This window comes from Oncorhynchus keta, chromosome 36, assembly GCF_023373465.1.
Source record: "Oncorhynchus keta strain PuntledgeMale-10-30-2019 chromosome 36, Oket_V2, whole genome shotgun sequence".
NCBI lineage: Eukaryota > Metazoa > Chordata > Actinopteri > Salmoniformes > Salmonidae > Oncorhynchus > Oncorhynchus keta.
This window is the reverse complement of record NC_068456.1, coordinates 4,562,328-4,582,089: the sequence shown is the minus strand read 5'-3', so window position 1 is coordinate 4,582,089 and position 19,762 is coordinate 4,562,328. Positions and strand designations below refer to the sequence as shown.

Here is a 19,762-nt window from a genome sequence, read left to right as displayed (position 1 = left end):
GTAAAATCAAACATTGACCACGGACTTGATTTTAGTTTGGTTTCTTACCTCCCTTTGAAGTTTCCTTTTTTCAATTTTAAGTTCATCTTCTATTTTCTCTGAGTTTTCCGCCGATGCCTTGTATCTGGACACTTGTCCTTCAAGTCTGTTGATCTGGATATGAGGATAATGAAACTAAGTCCTTCACATACGAATCTGACTTATTTTCCTTTTCTCATTCAAACACTAATGTATCCAGTTGGCATATGGTCAGCTAGGGTACATGTGGACGAGTATGTCAGTGTTTCCATGACTTACGTTTTGTTCCATTGTGCCCATTTCCTGTTCTGCCTTCGAGAGCTTGAACTTGTATTCACTTATCTGTCTGTTGGCATCTCCTGCAGAGAGTAGAACATTTGAGTTAGTACAGTTATCTTACGCAGGACATTAGAATAAAGATATGAGCCTTGCTGTTAGTTCGTTCTTGGCACACAAGAAGAGATGGAACTGGCAGCTGCTAATAGGATGTTTTGGACAAGTGGGGTTCTGTGTATGAATAATGTAACGAGAAAGTCTTTAGACAGACTTAAGTGGTGACGTGTATGCCTCTGTGTTGTGATCTTTTTTTTTAGGTTTGGGCACGAATGAGACTTACTCTGCATCTCGATGACGTGCAGATCAGTGCCATTCTCCATTCTCTCTCCCTCTGTGAAGGCGTTCTCCATCTTCGAGTGCTTCTGCCTTTCATCCTCCAGCTGCATTTTCAACTTCCTGATCTGTGAAACGCCACACGCAGACAGTTCAAAAAGACTCATGAGAACGTGTCACTTGGGTCGAAGAGGAAAACTCTATGTACCTGAGCTAAGAGTTCATCCTTTTCATCCGCAAGCTTTCGTAGCCTAACATCTGCAAAGGAAAGAAAATATCATAAGAGGTTCCTTGCAGCTATGGCCAAAGCAATGAAACTCTCCCCCTGGTATTATTGAATGATACAAGTTCATTTATCTGTCCCCATGCTCCCTTTAATAGAGCTGCTCCTGTCCCCTCCACTCACCCAGAGGCCCTTCTCCTGCTGACTCCAGCACCTGGGCAGCCTCCTGTGTGACCACAGTGATCCCTGTGGCTGGGTCGTCGTGGCTGATGTCCCCGTTAGGCATGCCCTCAGGGATTATGACCAGGCCGTGTTTCTAGGAGGAGTCAAAGGAAGACGGGGAGAATCTCAATTGGTGTTGCTCGCCGCCTCTCCTCCACTTTGAAATAGGTCAAAAGGTCATCATCGAAACAAATGTGCTTGTATGAAATGAGACTCCTCCACCTTGTGTGTCATCATGCAAATGAGTGACTGTTGGAATCGCCAAATAAATGTCTATAATTAAAACTAATGTAGCTGGTTGTGCAAGACATTTTATAGATAAAAGTAGCATAATATCTTTATATCTCTATTTAAAAAAAAAAAAATCTGCCCTAGCTGCCGAAAGGTGGAGGAAAATGTTCAGTTCTACATTAAGCCACAGAGCAGACCACGTAGAACTGTTGAGCTTTACGTATTAAGTGACAGTGTACTAAAAGGTTTCCATTACTGGTGCGCAGGCTGACAGACACACCAAGTGTCCAACACATTTGACATTGGGAGAAACAATAGGAACAAACTGTGAGGTACACAAGACAGTCGACCCCACAAGTTGCTTTTTTCCCATCACTGTTTGGTTGCTAGCGAGCTTATTCCTGTAAACCAAATGTGTCTATAATGGAAATATATAGTACTATTCCCAGCCCTCTGGTGGTGAGACCTACCTCTCCTGTTTTGGCCTTCGCCTTGATGTCAGCCAGCTCATCTCTGAGCTCATCCCTCTCATTCCTAATGCAATCAAAGTACTCTTTCTGCCTCTCTAAGGCCTGGTGGCCACACGCAGGAGGGAGAAAAGAAAAGAAAGGAAAGAAAAGAGGCGAGGATAGGTTGGAAAGACTGACGCGTACATGAATGCACACAACAATGACATGTTTTTTGTACATGCACATATGTCTGTATGCACACACAAAAGGCACACCAAAATGGTAAGGTTGAGTTGGAAAGGCAAAGTGGCAGACGTTAAACACAATCACCACATGCTCACAGATCAGACAACACAAGACAGTGCTGTAAGGGAGCGCTAAAGGCCAATTAACAGACACAATCTGACACTAAACAGGCAAAGCTTTAGGTGTAGAACTACATTTGATTTTTTGCAAAGAAAGCTGTCTTGACTCATGTCAAATGGATCTCATGCTGTCATTTCAGTGTAAATGTCCATCAATGAGGTGGCATATGGATCTTTCCATACACGACATATCAAATGCTTGCAGGTGCACATTTTCCCTTGTACTGACTAAACTTTGTGGATTGCATACGAAACCTACATTTAAATCTAGAATGACCATAGCATCCAACTTAAAATGTCAATTAGTGAGCCAACAATCGTCAATTCACATGCACATTAAGGGAAAGTCCAAACTGTGAATTAGAATTGGTCAAGACTACAGGCTCCCTGTCATGCAACTATGAGAGAGGCAATAGACTGTTTAGGACCAGTCGATTATCTGATACAGATTTAATTGATTGGTGAATCAGCAGCAAGTTTCCTTCAGGTTGATATAGGTGGTCTGATTCTCGACCCTTCTGCTGAATTGTACACTCCCTCTCACGATTTAAAAGGAATTGGACTGGTGTAAGGAATGTGGTGGAAGCTTGCACCAACCCAATGTTTTAAATACTTGAGGGGGGACTGCGGGTCTTTCTAAAAACTAGGACAACTTGTTATAGCTGTTGATAAGTCATTGATAAATCTGCCAATTTTTGTTCATGTCATTACATGAAGATATAAGGGGGATCATAGTTCTATTCAATAAAATGCATGAGTTGATTTAAAACCTGTTTAATCCTTTATCATGGTTGGTGTCTTGACAGATTTGTCTAAAATCGGGTGACAAAACTACTTTTCTGTCCTTGGATTTATGGCCGTGTAAGTTGTCATTATATCATATATTAAGCATTAAATCAGACATTTAACTGGTTCCCTCTAAGAATCATGGATCTAGCAGTAGAACAGTTGTCAGTATAGAGATCTCAGAAATTCAGTGTAACTACGTAAAATTTAGTGTCTCCTTACGTTACGGGGGGGGGGGGGCAGTTTCGTTTTCATGGGCACACAAATCCAAAATAATGTATGCATTATGAAATCGAATGCTTCTAACCGAAAGAGTCACCTTCCCTTGGTACTTAAAGACTAAATTGATACTGTCAACATGGTTCTTCAATAATTACGCATAATACTTGTTGGGATCTGCATTTCATGTCCTGCTGACTAGTTACGCCGTGAAATTTTCAGGAAGGAATTTTACGAGTGACGGTGATGAACAGATGATGTGATAGCGCATGCGGTGCAACAGCAGCCCTACTGTTGGGAGAAAGGCTCAGAATATTTGTGTTGTCTCATTCGTTACGCCGGTGAAGACAGTTGTGCCTGGATCCACGTTGGATCTAATATCCTAGCAACTTGATGTTGATCATCGGTTGTCTGCTTTATGTCCAGCAGGGTCTTGTTAGATTTAACAGAGAAAGCATCAAGGTAATGAGTTCATGTCTTCATGTGTTTTTGTGCCTCGGATTGGACAGTCTTTTGTGTAGGACAGGCTACACCCAACGCTATTCCTATTAATTTGTCTGGATATAATGACAACCATTTACACAGCCTAGCGGGCTTATTTACAATATGATCTGGTATTTATTTTTATGTTAGACCTGCAAATTTAAACAATACAAGGTGCTTGAAATAGCCTACCTGAATTTGGAGCTCAGAAGTACTGGAATGGGCCTACCTTAAATGTGACATTTCTTCAATTTGGTGCTTGAAAAGTTATTGTAATTATTGTAGCCAATTTATAAGTTCTCCTGCTCCCCTTATACTGGTCTGTGATTTCATTTTTGATCCATTTTGTGAGAGATGGCCACTTTCATTTGTTTCCCTGCGCTATTGTGTTGCAGTAAAACAACATGAGGTTATTAGGAGGATGACAACATCTAATATTGGCTTCCCATACAAATCATTCCATTAAAAAGGAACCTGGTTTTTGGTCACTTTCTCATTATAAAAACAGCAATGGTGAGATTATTTTACTGATGGTATTTTTCTTAAAACTGCATGGTTGGTTAAGGGCTTGTAAGTAAGCATTTCACTGTAAGGTCTACACCCAGTTGTATTTCGGCACATGTGAAACATAAAAATGGATTTGATTTTGAAATGATGAGATTAATGCTATCGCTATTCATGGCTTTATTATGTGTGCCTGCGTTGGCCACATAGGCTACAGAAATATCGCCATGCATGCAATCAATCTATTTAGTCAGGCAATGGTCCACATTCTCACATAGTGTCTTCGGAAAGTATTTCAGACTCCTGGACTTTTTTCACGTTACAGCCATATTGTAAAATTGATTAAATAAAAACATTTCCTCAGTAATCTACTCACAATACCCCATAATGGCAAAGCGAAAACAGGTTCTTTTTGTTTGCTAATAATAAAAAAATAAAAAGTATTTACATAAGTATTCAGACCCTTCGCTATGAGACTCGAAATTGAGCTCAGGTGCATCTCGTTTCCATTGTTCATCCTTGAGATGTTTCTACAACTTGATTGGAGTCCACCTGTGGTCAATTCAATTGATTGGACATGATTTGGAAAGGCACACACCTGTCTATATAAGGTCCCACAGTTGACAGTGCATGTCAGAGCAAAACCCAAGCCATGAGGTTGAAGAAATTTTCCATAGAGCCCCGAGACAGGATTGTGTCGAGGCACAGATCTGGGGAAGGGTCCAAAGAAATGTCTGCAGCATTGAAGGTCCCCAAGAACACAGTGGCCTCCATCATTCTTAAATGGAATAAGTTTGGAACCACCAAGACTCTTCCTAGAGCTGGCTGCCCGGCCAAACTGAGCAATCGGGGGAGAACGGCCTTGATTAGGGAGGTGACCAAGAACCCGATGGTCATTCTGACAGAGCTCTAGAGTTCATCTGTGGAAATGGGAGAAACCTCCAGAAGGACAACCATCTCTGCAGCACTCCACCAATCAGGCCTTCATGGTAGAGTGGCCAGATGGAAGCCACTCCACAGGAAAAGGCACCTAAAGACTGACCATGAGAAACAAGATTCTCTGCTCTGATGAAACCAAGATTGAATTCTTTAGCCTGAATGCCAAGCATCACGTCTGGTGGAAACCTGGCACCATCCCTACGGTGAAGCATGGTGGTGGCAGCATCATGCTGTGGGAATGTTTTTCATCAGCAGAGACGAAGTCAGGATCGAGGCAAAGATGAACGTAGCAAAGTACAGAGAGATCCTTGATGAAAACCTGTTCCAGAGTGCTCGACCTCTGACGGGTGAAGGTTCACTTTCCAACAGGATTATGACCCGAAGCACACAGCAAAGACAACGCAAGAGTGGCTTCGGAACAAGTCTCTGAATGCCCTTGAGTGGCCCAGCAAGAGCCTGGACTTTAACCCGATCGAATATCTCTGGAGAGACCTGAAAACAGCTGTGCAGCGATGCTCCCCATCCAACATGACAGAGCTTGAGAGCATCTGCAGAGAAGAACGGGAGAAACTCCCCAAATACAGGTTTGCCAAGCTTGTAGCGTCATACCCAAGAAGACGAGGCTGTAATCACTGCCAAAGTTGCTTCAACAAAGTACTGAGGGAAGGGTCTGAATACCTATGTAAATGTGATATTTTTTATCAATAAATTAGCAAACATTTCTAAAAACATGATTTTGCTTTGTCATTGAGGGATATTTTATGTAGATTAATGAGGGAAAAAAACAATTTAGTCAATTTTAGAATAAGGCTGTAGCCTAACAAAATGTGGAAAAAGTTAAAGGGTCTGAATACTTTCATAAGGCACTGTATTTTAGAATGTAATAATAATTTAAACATTGGCAAGGTCTAAAAAGTGGTAGCTAATGGCCTACTTTTCCCCCCATGCTTTTTGGGGGAGGGGGGTTCTATATTAGGCCCTATATGTACAATTATATACAATTGTTTGTATAATGTATAACATTGATGTCCTTAAATTACAATTAGGTGCATGCCAATGTCTGTATGAACCCTCCTTAAAGGATGTATAGTCCTTGGCCTATGTTGTTGTATAGGTGGAGTTATGGGTTTATCCACTTATCTTCTACTCATGTGGAACTGCATGACATTCCTTTTTATTTTTGTTCAAATCATTTTGTAATATTGATCCCAATGTCCCCATTATTTATAGAAATACCCATCTACACTTTTGGGCAGTGGTGGAAAAAGTACCCAAATGTCATACTTGAGTAAAAGTCACCCAGTAAAATACTACTTCAGTAGAAGTCTAAAAGTATTTGGTTTTAAATATACTTAAGTATAAAAAGTAAATGCATTCCAAAAATATACTTGAGTATCTAAAGGTATAAATAATTTAATATCTTATATGAAGCAAACCAGGCGGAACCATTTTCTTGTTTTTGAAATTCCCGGATAGCCAGGGGCACACTTCAACACACACCAAACACAGCATTTGTGTTTATTGAGTCCGCCAGATCAGAGGCAGTAGGGAAGACCAGGCATGTTGTCTTGACAAGTGCGTGAATTGGACCATTTTCCTGTCCTGCTAAGCATTCAAAATGTAACAAGTATTTTTGGGTGTCAGGGAAAATGTATGGAATAAAAAGTACATTATTTTCATTAGGAACGTAGTGAAGTAAAAGTTGCGAAAAAATATATAAATAGTAAGTACAGATACCCCCCAAAACTACTTAAGTAGTACTTTAAAAGTATTTTTTCTTAAGTACTTTACACCAATGCTTTTGAGTGATGGGGATTGAATCTGAACACAACTTTTCAAATTCCATTTGGTCAGAGTCAGACATACAACAAAAACTAAGAAAGCTATATCTGTCTGTGCACATCTATTGCCTCTCACATCCTTCAGAGTCCCTAGCGTGACCTCCTACCCCAATCTTTTTGTCCTTCCAGTTTATCGTTTCCTGCAGGTCAAACACCTCTCTGGTGAGGGTATCTAAGTTAGTCTGGATTCGCTGGTTCTTCTGTAGTGGTATTGCATACAGACAGAGTAAATGGGGATACAGGGTAAAACAATGAAATAGATTAAAAGAAAGGAAAGAGACATGACAGGATAAATTAGAGGAACAATAAAAAATGCAGATGCGACAAAAGCATTGAATAGAAATTGAGTGAGAGTGACGAAAGGCAAGAGACCGAAAAAGACCAGAGAAAAGACGGGAGGCCAGAAAATGATATGGAGAAGAGAGCATTTCAGTATAGAGAGACGAGGCAAAGAAACATGATAAAGAGCAGATGGAGAAAACGGTGTAACAGAGTGATGTCAGGAGACACTGGGATGAATGCGAGACAAGCACAGTCTCACACTCTTGGATCTTCATCAAGATACTGCAGTACCGTAGAGAATTGAACTGTAGAAACAGATTGCCACCAAATGTTTGTTTTCTTGGTGCAGACATACCTCTATGAGCTCATCTCTCTGGCGGATTCCCTCTTTTAACTCCACTTGTTTGTGCTGCAGGACAGTGCATGTGTGCTTTTGTCTTTCTAGTTCCTGAAATGAAAGATAAAGGACTGTTGTAAGACTCAATTAATGACAAAGGGAAAACTGCAAAACATTCATCAAACAAGTTTAAAATCTACCCTTTTACAGACAGACTTCACAGTATGTTTTTATTTTGAACTCATACATTTTTACCACATTCTTGCAGAGATGAGCCTTTTACATCTCCCATGTGCTCCCCGCACATTGGCTAACTGGGCTATCTGCATTGTGTCCCACCATCCGCCAACCCCTCTTTTTACGCTACTGCTACTCTGTTCATCATATATGCATCGTTTCTTTAACCATATGTACATACTACCCCAATAAGCCTGACTAACAGGTGTCTGTATATAGCAGTGCTACTCTTATTTTCAAATGTCTTTTTACTGTTGTTTTATTTCTTTACTTACCTACACACACACACGCACTTTTTCCCCCCGCACTATTTGTTAGAGCCTGTAAGTAAGCAATTCACTGTAAGGTCTACCTACACCTGTTGTATTCGGCGCACGTGACAAATAAACTTTGATTTGATGCACATGGCGGCAAGGGTAGGAGTGGGAGTAGATGTGGGCCAATGTGGGCGGATGTCTATTTTAATAAACCCATTGAATATAAACCATCACAAAGATTTACATAATTAATTTGTTTGTTTTAGGCAGGTCCTAAGAAACATAAGACTAACACAATTTATTTTCAAAAGAATGGCATATTGTTTTGTTTAAACTATGTTACTGGTCTGTGAGGCTGCGGCACGCACCTGAAATCTATAGTTATTTTGTTCATTAAACAAACAAGACACAGGCTATTCTGATCACAGTCAACACACATTTGACAGTAGGCTAAGAATAATGAAATAACAGAATAAAATCCAAGGAATATTTTCCCACAGAACTTGCATCTTGGCAACATGTGGAACCTCTGTCATATAAAAATTCTAATAATACCATCTTTGAAACAGAGCCAGGGGAAAATGCATGTTTTTTTGATTCACGTTTCGTCTCTTTCCAACCCTCTCTCTGCTTTGTTACATTGAGAGTATTATCATCATTACACCAATTTATATTATTTTCCATCTATATTTTAAAAAACATGTGAGTCGTGTTCATATTTCACAACCTCCTCTGGCTTTTGACGCTGCCTATACACGGTCGTGGACTTCAGGAAACAGCAGAGGGAGCACCCCCCTATCCACATCGAGGGGACAGCAGTGGAGAAGGTGGAACGTTTTAAGTTCCTCGGCGTACACATCACGGACAATCTGAAATGGTCCACCCACACAGACAGTGTGGTGAGAAGGCGCACCAGCGCCTCTTCAACCTCAGGAGGCTGAAGAAATGTGTCTTGTCACCCAAAACCCTGACAAACCTTGACAGATGCACAATTGAGAGCATCCTGTCGGGCTGTATCACCGCCTGGTACGGCAATTGCACCGCCCACAACGGCAAGGCTCTCCAGAGGCTTGTGCGGTCTGCACAACACATCACCGTGGGCAAACTACCTGCCTTCCAGGACACCTATAGCACCCGATGTCACAGAAAGGCCAAAAAGATCATCAAGGACAACAACCAACCAAGCCACTGCCTGTTCACACCAGTACCATACAAAATACGAGGTCAGTACAGGTGCATCAAAGCTGGGACCGAGAGACTGAAAACAGCTTCTATCTCAAGGCCATCAGACTGTGAAACAGCCATCACTAACACAGAGAGGCTGCTGTCTACATACAGACTTGAATTCATTGCCCACTTTAATAAATGGATCACTAGTCACTTTAATAATGTGTACTTATCTTGCATTACTTATATCATATGTATCTACTTGCTCATCCATATATTTATATGTATATTTTCTCTATTCCATTCCTTTACTTTGATGTGTGTGTATAAGGTAGTTGTGGAATTGTTCGATTACATGTTAGATGTTTCTGCACTGTCAGAACTAGAAGCACAAGCATTTCTCTACACTCGCAATAGCATCTGCTAACCATGTGTATGTGACCAATAAAATTGCATTTGAAGTAAAATAACAGGCCTAGACTTGATTTAGTCTACATTATTGCATGCTAAACATTTCTGATCAGAGATAGATGAGCAAACAAATAAAGGTGAGCTATACCACCTCCACTGATTTGCCCAGCCAGAGAATTAACCGAATGTACAGAGAGATCCGGAGAAACACAATCACATTGATTAAGACAAGTACAGGCGTTTTGGTCAGGAGTAGGCTACTAAGTGGCAGCGAGTAAAGAGAACAATAATCCACTCGTTAAGCTACATAACATGGTGGCTAAATGTTCTCATCAGTGCTCATAAATGAGCCAACTAGACGAGATGATCATGAACAGCACTCACCTCAACTTAGCTGACATTTCCGAGGCCTAACAAATATTCAAACGGAGATTCAGTGAAAAGAAGAAAAAAAAAACGGACATTCATGAATTGATTTATCAAGACCCCACCCCACGCATGTCACAAAGCAGCGCGAAACAGTTCTGAAAGAGTTGACCACACGCAGTAGGCTATTGCTTCAATCAAATGCATTACAACAATTGGATGACTTTGGGAGTTTCAGTAAGCAAGCGTATGCCTTCAATTGCATTCACCTACTTTATTCCAATGTTTCATCATTCAGTGATAATTATTCCTACAGCCATTCTTTATGGATCCATCGAGTTGTGGTTAAAACAGTGGGCTGTGTGAAGAGATGGGTGAAGTGACATGCCTCGCAATGTTCACAACAACAGCCAGGATGATAGTAAGCCGGACGCACAATTTTACCACGATCACGACTCAACTCAGCAAGAAAAGAAACATCGCTTTTGTCTTTCAAAGATAATTCGTAAAAATTCCAAATAACTAAACAGATCTTCATTATAAAGGGTTTAAACACCGTTTCCTGTGCTTGTGTTCAATGAACCATAAACAATTCATGAACATGCACCTGTGGAACGGTTGTTAAGACACTAACAGCTTACAGACGGTAGGCAATTAAGGTCACAGTTATGAAAACTTAGGACACTAGAGGTCTTTCTACTGACTGAAAAACACCAAATGAAAGATGCCCAGGGTCCCTGCTCAACTGCGTGAATGTGCTTTAGGCATGCTGCAAGGAGGCATGAGAACTGCAGATGTGGCCAGGGCAATAAATTGCAATGTCCGTACTGTGAGACGCCTAAGACAGCGCTACAGGGAGACAGGACGGACAGCTGATCATACTCGCAGTGGCAGACCACGTGTAACAACACCTGCACATCCGAACATCACACCTGCGGGACAGGTGAAGGTTGGCAACATCAACTGCCTGAGTAACACCAGGAAAGCATAATCCCTCCATCAGTGCTCAAGGGTTGTAGGCCTGTTGTAAAGCAGGTCCTTACCAGACATCACCGGCAACAACCTCACCTATGGCCACATACCCAACGTCGCTGGGCCAGACAGGACTGGCAAAAAGTGCCATGGTTTTGTCTCACCAGGGGTGATGGTACACCCATTGTCAGCAGAGAGCAGTAGATCTCATGGTCAGAGTGACTATGGTGCAGTTTGACTTGGCTACTTTACTGATTGTAAGACCTGCACACATGAACTGCAAGTACAGTGCCCTCCACTAATATTGGCAACTTTGTTAAAACCTCTTGGGTGTTTCATTCAAAAATATATTTAAAAATATCTAACCTAAGTAAAATAATTGAAAGAAAAAAATGTATTCTCATATATATGTGTGCCACAATTATTGGCACCCAGTCAATAAATACTTTGTGCAACTTCCCTTTGCCAAGATAACAGGCCTGAGTCTTCTCCTATAATGCGTAATAAGTTTGGAGAACACATGTCAAGGGATCTGAAACCATTCCACCATCTCTCCAGATCCTTCAGATTCCAAGGTCCATGGAGTCCATGATACCATGTATCCACAAGTTGTCCAGGGCCTTTGGAAGAAAAACAGCACCACAACATCAAAGATCCACCTCCAGAGTTCACAGTGGGGATGAAGTACTTTTCTGCATGGCTATCTTTCTGTCTACGCCAAACCCACCTCTGGTGATTGTTTACAAAAAGCTCTATTTTGGTCTCACCTGACCATAGAACCTGGTCCCAATGAAAGTTCCAGTAATGTTCGGCAAACTGCAGGCACTTGGGTTTGTTGTTTGATGACCGCAAAGGCTTTTTTTTATGGCAACCCTCCCAAAAAACTTGTGGTTATGTAGGTGGCGTCTGCTCATAGTTTTGGAGACATTCTGACTAAGAGATGGGAGATTTTTTGGCCACTCTAACCATCCTCCTCACTGTGCGTGGGGTTAATATAGACACACTTTCTCTTCCAGACCACATGTTAACATCTCCAGTTGCTTTACATGTCTTAATTATATCCCTGATAGTGGAAATGGGCATTTTTAAACGTTGAGCTATTTTCTTATAGCCATTTCCCGATTTGTGCAGGTCCACAACCTTTTGTCGCACATCATTACTGTATTCTCGGGTCTTTCCCATAGTGAACAGGAAGTCATGGCTTACCTCTTAAGAACTTAAAATGTAAAACATGAATGGGAATGCACTTCAGTTAGATTTTACTCATAAGAATTTCTAGGGGTGCCAATAATTGTGGCACACTTCGGAGAAAAATCATTATTTCATTTATTTTACCTTAATTTTTAAAAAAGCATCTTACTTCAATTAAAAGGTTTGATTTTTATGAATATTTTGAATGATAGACCAAGAGGATAAACAGCAACAACAAAAAATGTATTCCCACAGCCCGTTTTTCTCATATTTACCAAGGGTGCCAATATTACTGGAGGGCACTGTGTGTGGACAAGTTGATAGTGTGGTTGGAGACTTTGCAGCAATTTGTATATTCTCGCCTCGGTCCGAGCCTGCATGTGTTAACACTAGATGATAAAGGTTATCTACGATGCTGTGTGTGTGTGTGTGTGTGTGTGTGTGTGTGTGTGTGTGTTTAACACTTCACCTTAGACTTGTCCTCTGTTTCCCTCCGCATCTCGGCCATCTGCTCTTCCATCTCCTCGATCACGTCCTTGAGTGTGTCCACGTTGTAGACAAGGTTGGTTTTGTCGTTGTCCAGCTGTGCGTTCGATACCATGGCTTTTTTATACTTCTCCTCCACCTCCGAGAGCGACTCCTACCAGGGACACACACACAGATGTTTACACACTTAACCCTTGGTGGGAACTACCGTAGAAAAATAATTACTATGGTAAATACATGTATTTATGTGAGATACAGCTACACGACCACACGGATAATAGAACACTACATTTACTCTTACATTCCTTTAGTATCTCAACTAGGAAGCCGTGTTTGGGATGTTGGAAAAACACCGGCGACAGACAGACACTGCTATAGATCTTGGGTAGGGTGCAGTTCAATTAAATGTAACCTTTATTTTTCAGTCTCCCCTTCAAATGAGTTCAATGCAATTTTAACAGTGACTAGAGCTCTTACGCTAAATGAACAATACTCATGTAAAAAAAAAAAAACGTACAATTTATGTACACTAGTAATATCTTAAATAAGACCTAAAACAGAGGGAAGGCTCTAATCTCAAGGGTTCCACCGGTTGTCCAGCTCGGGTTTGATTGTGTTTAAGAATCTGGGGGGGTGTAAACGTCATCACAATGCTCCCCACCTTGGAATTGTCTCACATTGTAATTAATGACAAAACCCGAGATGGACAAGTGATGAAAACTGATACACTTGATATCCATTGTGGATTGATTCATTCAGAAGGAATGATTCAAGGCAGTGATGAAAAGACATCTGAAAAAAAATATTTAAAAAACACTTGAGGCCAAACAAAAAAAATATCAAAACATGAGCAAGTTCAGCTATTGTGTTAGTAAAGTACAAATATACTTCCTCAGACTCAGAGAAAAGTGAACTTTTTAGGGTGGCGACAGAAAAGAAGTCAGGAGACCATTCAGTGCTGTGTGAATGAAAGCTTGTCGTCTTTTTCTGGGTAGGACTACAAACCCTGAAACCCATCCAACAGGCAGAGGACTGCTGCAAGACAAGATAATACTTAGTCTTGCTCTTACCCCCACAAGCACTGCCAGGGTTCAAGCAAGGCTTTCCGTACTTTCCGTTACCAGTGAGTTTCAAACTGAGCAAGAAAGGTCATGCAGGGAACATGCCATCAGACAGGGAGCCAAGATAGAAATGAGTGCTTTTGGTGTTACAGTTAGCGGGTTAGTCAGTGGAGCCCTAGAGGGGGCGAGAGAGGGGGAGACATAGGTACAGGGGGGTTAGAGATGCCATAAGGCTCCCAGAGGACAAGAGAAGGCATGCTGCGAGCTCAGGCCCCTCTACCTTCAGCTCTTTAAGCCCCTGCATGTACCGCCCCTCTACATCCTGAATCTGGTCCTTTAGATCATAGATATCCTGTAGAGCAGACGGGAGGAAGGGTTGGCTGAGGTGATTTGGGGGAAACCAGGGAGAACTAAGGACAGATTGACAGATTTAAGACAGAGCACCCGTGCTGTTGGCATCTGAAGACAGTCATTTACCCAACGGTATGCACAGACATACACAAGGACAGCTTTATAGGAAGTCGAAGAAATATGTCATTTCCAGTCTTCCCCGTGCATACATGGTGTCAATATGTAACATAAGGCGTTGAGAGCAGGGAGGTGTGGATGTTTCAGATCATCGCTGAACTCAAATAAAACAGTAGTGAGGAAAATAAACTATTACACATGGTTCACTGTAAAAAGTAACTTCTCTTGTATTTCAAATCGATTTGACATTTGAATGGTTTTAGTGTTTTAGATAACAATGGTATTGATACTGGTACTGACACACTTATCTAACCGTATAATAACAGGTTGTAATTAAACCTTGTAATCAATCAAATGTATTTGCCGATGTCACAAAGTGCTGTACAGAAACCCAGCCTAAAACCCCAAAACAGCAAGCAATGCAGATGTAGAAGCACGGTGGCTAGGAAAAACTCCCTAGAAAGGCAGAGGAACCTAAGTAGAAACAGGCTCTGAGGGGTGGCCAGTCCTCTTCTGGCTGTGCCGGGTGGAGATTATAACAGTACATGGCCAAGACGTTCAAACATTCATAGATGACCAGCAGTGTCAAATAATAATAATAATCACAGTGGTTGTAGAGGGTGCAACAGGTCAGCACCTCAGGAGTAAATGTCAGTTGGCTTTTCATAGCTGAGCATTCAGAGTTGTGTTTATGCAATGGTGTTTATGCGACTGGTGGTGGTGTGTGTGTGTACCCTCAATTCACTCAGACTGGTGTCAGGATCGACAATGCTGCCTGTGTCTGCACTGCCCCGTCTCGAGGAGGTCCCCCCCAGGGAGGCCAGGGTGGCCGGGGAGAGGCCGGGAGTGGTGCAGCGCGAGGATGGCTGGAAGAAAAATAAACAACACAAAGCACCTTAAGTAAAGAGCTCAAGTCAACACAGCACATAACGGACACACCCCAGGACTGTCATTCAACACCGACACTACTGGGCCCTGGCTTAACTGATCCTCCCATTCAGCTCCAACCAGGCCCACTAAGATTATATATATCACCCGGCATTACCACAGCTCTATGTGGAAGATATGAGGAAACTAACAATATGGACCTGAACGGCGTGGCGATGAATGCAGGTAGAAATATGGATTGGAAACCTATTTACTGATTTAGACCTACATTGGTCACGGTCGCCATTGATAGCTCCTGCTTGTTGTACTCACCCGGCTGTAGTCTACGAAGGTCTTATCACATTTTTCATCCAGCTGAAAGAGAAATAAGGAAACAATCATTTAAAACAGACATGCCAACGGCATCTGCAAGCATGAACGGATGTCGTATCCAAAGTGGCACGTGCTTGATGCCGAACCTGATCACACCCTGCAAATCAGTTAGTAGCTGGGGTATGAGTTAGGGACTGCTGCATGTTCATAGATCATACCAGGCATAGACACAGGTTATTCAGGGCAGAGAACTTTATTCAATTGTCTTTATTTGCAGCAAACATATGCTGTGAAGACACAAAACCAGCCATAATACTATTCATAACTAGCTTAGTCCCAGATCTATTATGTGCTAAATAGCCAACACATTGACAATGACTTTATAGGAGTTGACTATACAGCAAGCACATAACTGGGCATCAGTATGAAAACACAGGCTGTGAGAAATCATCCCAAAACACTGCTTGTTACGTGTCCACAACCGCAATCCAGTGCATTCCGTCGCACGCCAGTGTGTTGACGGCGGGTAACTTACAGCGTCCAGGTCGTCTGGGATACACAGGTCATCCAGGTCAGACACAACGCTGCCCCTGCGGTTGGAGCGGCTGAAATAGTCAGCGGCCGACTCACTGATGTCAGAGAAATCAGACGACTATTGAGCAGAGACAGACGGATGGTAGAGATAGTGAACGAGGGAGAGGAAGGAAATGAGGTCAGAGGAAAACATGGAAAGTCTAAAAGAGAGAGCCATAGGGCATAGGCCTACATTGGGTCAGTGTGTAATGAAATGTCAACTACAGGATAAAAAAAAAAAAGTATAATCAAAAGGAACAGAATAGATACGTTGTCCGTTTTTCAACGGAAATTGAAAAGGATAGAATGAAGCCTACATATATCAGTGCTGCACACTAACACAGCAGCAAGGCACACCCAAAAAAGGTCACCAAAAGGGGAGACATCCAAAGTAAATAACCCATATATAAACCCTAGAAACAACAGTGCCCGTTTCTATTAAATCCCCCCTCCAGAGCCTAACCTAACCCCAGGGTCTCACCACGCTGTCTCTCCTGCCGCGACTGTAGCGCTCCTGGGACACGGTGCTGGCAGTATCGTCATCAGAGGAGTTCTGTGAGGAGCATGAGCAGTCAGGATCCCCCTTTATCAGAGTACTGTATCCACATGCACTTGGCACACACCTCACTAACTGTGAAAAGGGAGTCTCCGTTCACACACTTCAAATCAGATGCACTTCCAGCGTTTTCATTTGCTATTGAAGCTCTCGAGCTGTGAAGACCTTCACACGCTAATGAAGCCTACTGGCATTCTGTATCTGGACTATACAAAAAGACCCCACATTTTAAGTCCATCGGGTCATGTAATTAGGCTGATCTGATCAAGTAATACGGAGTAGAACTCGAACAAATTGACGAGAGTTGTCCCATCAGCATACATCGTCTTGACCTGCACACTGCTGCGTGCAACACATGGCACCTTAAAAAAAGCTATAAAGTGGAAGATACTATACACTTTGGCAATTAATTGTCTATCCAGTCACTGCTATATATTAAAATGTGCAAGGCACTTAACCCTAATTTGCCGCAGGGGCGCCATGCTACTATGGCTGACTGTAAAAACCCTGCACTTCCCTGCACCTATCCAGTGTGTGACAACAAAACATATATTTATGTATCCCTAGGCATGACGTGAGGATGGCTAGGGAAGAGGGTGTGGGTAGGTAGCCTGTTATTAATGGCAGTGTGTGGGTTTAAGTATGGTGGAGAGTCTCAGTTCCAGGCTTGGGAGTATGGTAACGCCAGACTAGGTTAGTGTACACCATGCATGTGGTGTGACTGAATATGGGGCTCACCACAGGGCTGCTCCGGGTGGAGCACCAGCTGTACTCAGAGGGCTGTAGTGGGGGGACACACACACAGCATTGACATGGTGGGGACACAGACAGGCCAGTATGCTGCTGGCCCTGGTGACATCATTAAACACTATTCAATTATAGACACACGGAACACTTACAGTATGCAATTGAGAACCAGTGTACGAGCCATACAGACCGTCGTCATTTATAGAAGCCTGAAGGCACAAGGGAGAGAGCATCCAGAACTCAGCAACGCACAAGAGGGAGCAACGACCTCAGTCAGAGAATCTTACAGGCTGAGTAGCACGCCTTTCTCCATATTAACGAAATATAAACAGCGGGATATTTCCTGCATCAAACGATTGCTGTAGTTATTCTTAGTAGAAAGCACTGATCAGACAAAAAGCCATATCTTATCAAACTTAGCCCACCAGACCGCATAACCTTGGCCCCACTAAGTGGCCACGGTGACCATTGGACCTAAATATAAATGACCTAGGGAGAACCCTGGCCATGGCTATCAGATGTTACAGAGAGGACTGGGGTCTGGTCTTCTTTGAAGGTGATATGAAGGCATGAGTGTGACACTGACCAGGCTGTAGCTGCGCGTCAACCCCGAACCAGAGCCAGCGGTGGAGGCCACAGATGGGGCCTGTGAGGAGGGGAGAGGTAGAGGAGAAGGGGTGTGGGACAGTTAGAGGGACAGCCACAGAGAGCAGGGGTGGGGGTTGGTAGGAAAGTGTCCTCTGTGTGAGGAGAAACAAATGCCATTGCTCTGTCCCTGGGGCCCTGAGAGTAGAGCGCTGAGATGTGAATAAGACTACAGAGTGAGGTGACTGTCCCCGTCAACTGAAAAGGGATGAGGTGTAGCATGTACTTTGCATGTACGTCATTGAGGTCCAACAGCAATTTCTTTAAAATGAATAACTAACTACTTTAAACCTTCGAGTGCAAACACACACTGATACTATAAAACCCCTCTGTGTGTAGTTAATAACCATTCACAAAGGGCCATCTCAACTGCCATTTATACGTCCCATAAACTTGAGTAGATAAACTCTATTCTTCTTTAAGTAGTTTCAGTTCAACTAACTAGCTTTCACCACTTAATCGAGACAGGGAAGGGCTTAGAAATAGGCCAAGACTGAAGAGAAAGACAAACCCGAGGCTGATAGGTGGAAGTAGTGGGAGGAGGAAGTTTGGAGGTGTTCTTTAAGCTGCTGTAGTTCCTCTGATCATGGTACAAGCCAGTCTGGAGGAGGAGAGGAATAGTATGATATGACCATAAACAGAGAGACAGGGGGAAATTAATAATGCACAACAACATGCCAAAGCTGTGACGTGCCTTTTCATCTATATTTTGCACTATCAAAAATGTAAAGCGTCACAGGGCACCGTTTTGTCTATTATGGAACAATTATGTAATACATAAAGCATGCACAAAGGGAGAGAAAAACATCTTCCTCTGTAGATTTTCTCAGTTACATTGGCCACCAATGTAATAGGTCCAATTATCTGCTTCTAGTTAGTTGGACCAACGCGCCCAGAGAGGCTCACACGAGGAGAGACCACACACACACACACACACACACACACTGACCAGCAGGCCCTTCCTGGAGCTGCTGGACACGGGAGCCTTCTTATGCAGGTCGTTGTACACAGAGCTCTGGCAGGGAAGAGGGGACATGAATGGGGGAACACCAGAAGTTAAATCATGCTACCAAAGCAAATCTTACTTAGGGTCACAGTGACCCAAGATCCAAAGCCATGGAAAGTAGTGGTGCTGAAAATCCTGCAGCACCCCCTGATAAATTGCAATAATGTTTCCAAAATTATACAATTACTCCTGTCTGAACACCGACTGAATTTGGGCAGCACACACGCCAAATATTGAACAGCTTGTTGCTTTGAGGCTATAGAAATATAATCAATAGAACCCAGCTAGCACATGACGTTCTAAGAACCATGTTTCATAGAGCTTGGTGAATGTGTTTGCCCTATCGTTATTTTGCATACAACCTTCCCATAAGGTTTCCTCATGGTTTTATTTAAAGTAATACTCTCAAATTGTTCAGAGAACGTTAACAAACAACGGTCTTCTATGGGAGTTCAGTACTTTAGCATAGCGTTTTCTGCAGGCTTCATGGTTCAATTTCAAGTCCAGTTCTCAGAACATTAAGAAAACTTTCCATAAAAGAAAACATCAGTAACGCTCAACGTTCTGAGAAGGTTATTTAAAATCATACATTCTGTTCGCAACATCAAAACTCTCTATCCTCCATATTGCTAAGTATATATGCCATTTAAGTGTGTTCAGGTGTGTATGCTGCACCCACTAATTGGCCACACCTTATTTTAATAAGTGCTTGTTTTCATTTGAAAATGGGGCTGTTTGAATAGACAGCTTTGTATGACAATTTTTTTTTTTTTTAATTGCATGCTAGCTCCATCATGGTGGCACAGTGGACTAGTTCCATGGATAGGGAGCAGAGCTCTACGGACAATTCCTTTGACCTCATGGCTTGGTTTTTTTGCTCAGCATGCACTGTTAACTGTGAGACCTTATAG

General features: G+C 42.4%; 1 protein-coding gene across 16 annotated transcripts in view; it reads right to left on the bottom strand.

The window, feature by feature from the left end:
• lrrfip2 (leucine rich repeat (in FLII) interacting protein 2) overlaps nucleotides 1–19,762 on the bottom strand; it is a 66,497-nt gene that overhangs the window by 1,021 nt on the left and 45,714 nt on the right. For 7 of the 16 annotated variants that reach the window (XM_052498327.1, XM_052498325.1, XM_052498330.1 and 4 more), the window contains 19 exons: nucleotides 18,795–18,860; nucleotides 18,357–18,446; nucleotides 17,787–17,846; nucleotides 17,353–17,409; nucleotides 17,192–17,233; nucleotides 16,379–16,528; nucleotides 15,860–15,976; nucleotides 15,325–15,366; nucleotides 14,859–14,990; nucleotides 13,937–14,008; nucleotides 12,579–12,749; nucleotides 7,527–7,619; nucleotides 6,997–7,089; nucleotides 1,774–1,875; nucleotides 1,034–1,166; nucleotides 836–885; nucleotides 635–755; nucleotides 298–377; nucleotides 49–153 (listed from right to left, as the gene is read on the bottom strand). In XM_052498327.1, the coding sequence (XP_052354287.1) occupies nucleotides 49–153; nucleotides 298–377; nucleotides 635–755; nucleotides 836–885; nucleotides 1,034–1,166; nucleotides 1,774–1,875; nucleotides 6,997–7,089; nucleotides 7,527–7,619; nucleotides 12,579–12,749; nucleotides 13,937–14,008; nucleotides 14,859–14,990; nucleotides 15,325–15,366; nucleotides 15,860–15,976; nucleotides 16,379–16,528; nucleotides 17,192–17,233; nucleotides 17,353–17,409; nucleotides 17,787–17,846; nucleotides 18,357–18,446; nucleotides 18,795–18,860 (1,776 nt within the window). The remainder of the gene's footprint in view (nucleotides 1–48; nucleotides 154–297; nucleotides 378–634; nucleotides 756–835; nucleotides 886–1,033; nucleotides 1,167–1,773; nucleotides 1,876–6,996; nucleotides 7,090–7,526; nucleotides 7,620–12,578; nucleotides 12,750–13,936; nucleotides 14,009–14,858; nucleotides 14,991–15,324; nucleotides 15,367–15,859; nucleotides 15,977–16,378; nucleotides 16,529–17,191; nucleotides 17,234–17,352; nucleotides 17,410–17,786; nucleotides 17,847–18,356; nucleotides 18,447–18,794; nucleotides 18,861–19,762) is intronic. The other 9 variants (XM_035753884.2, XM_052498329.1, XM_052498333.1 and 6 more) reach the window with 9 other exon arrangements.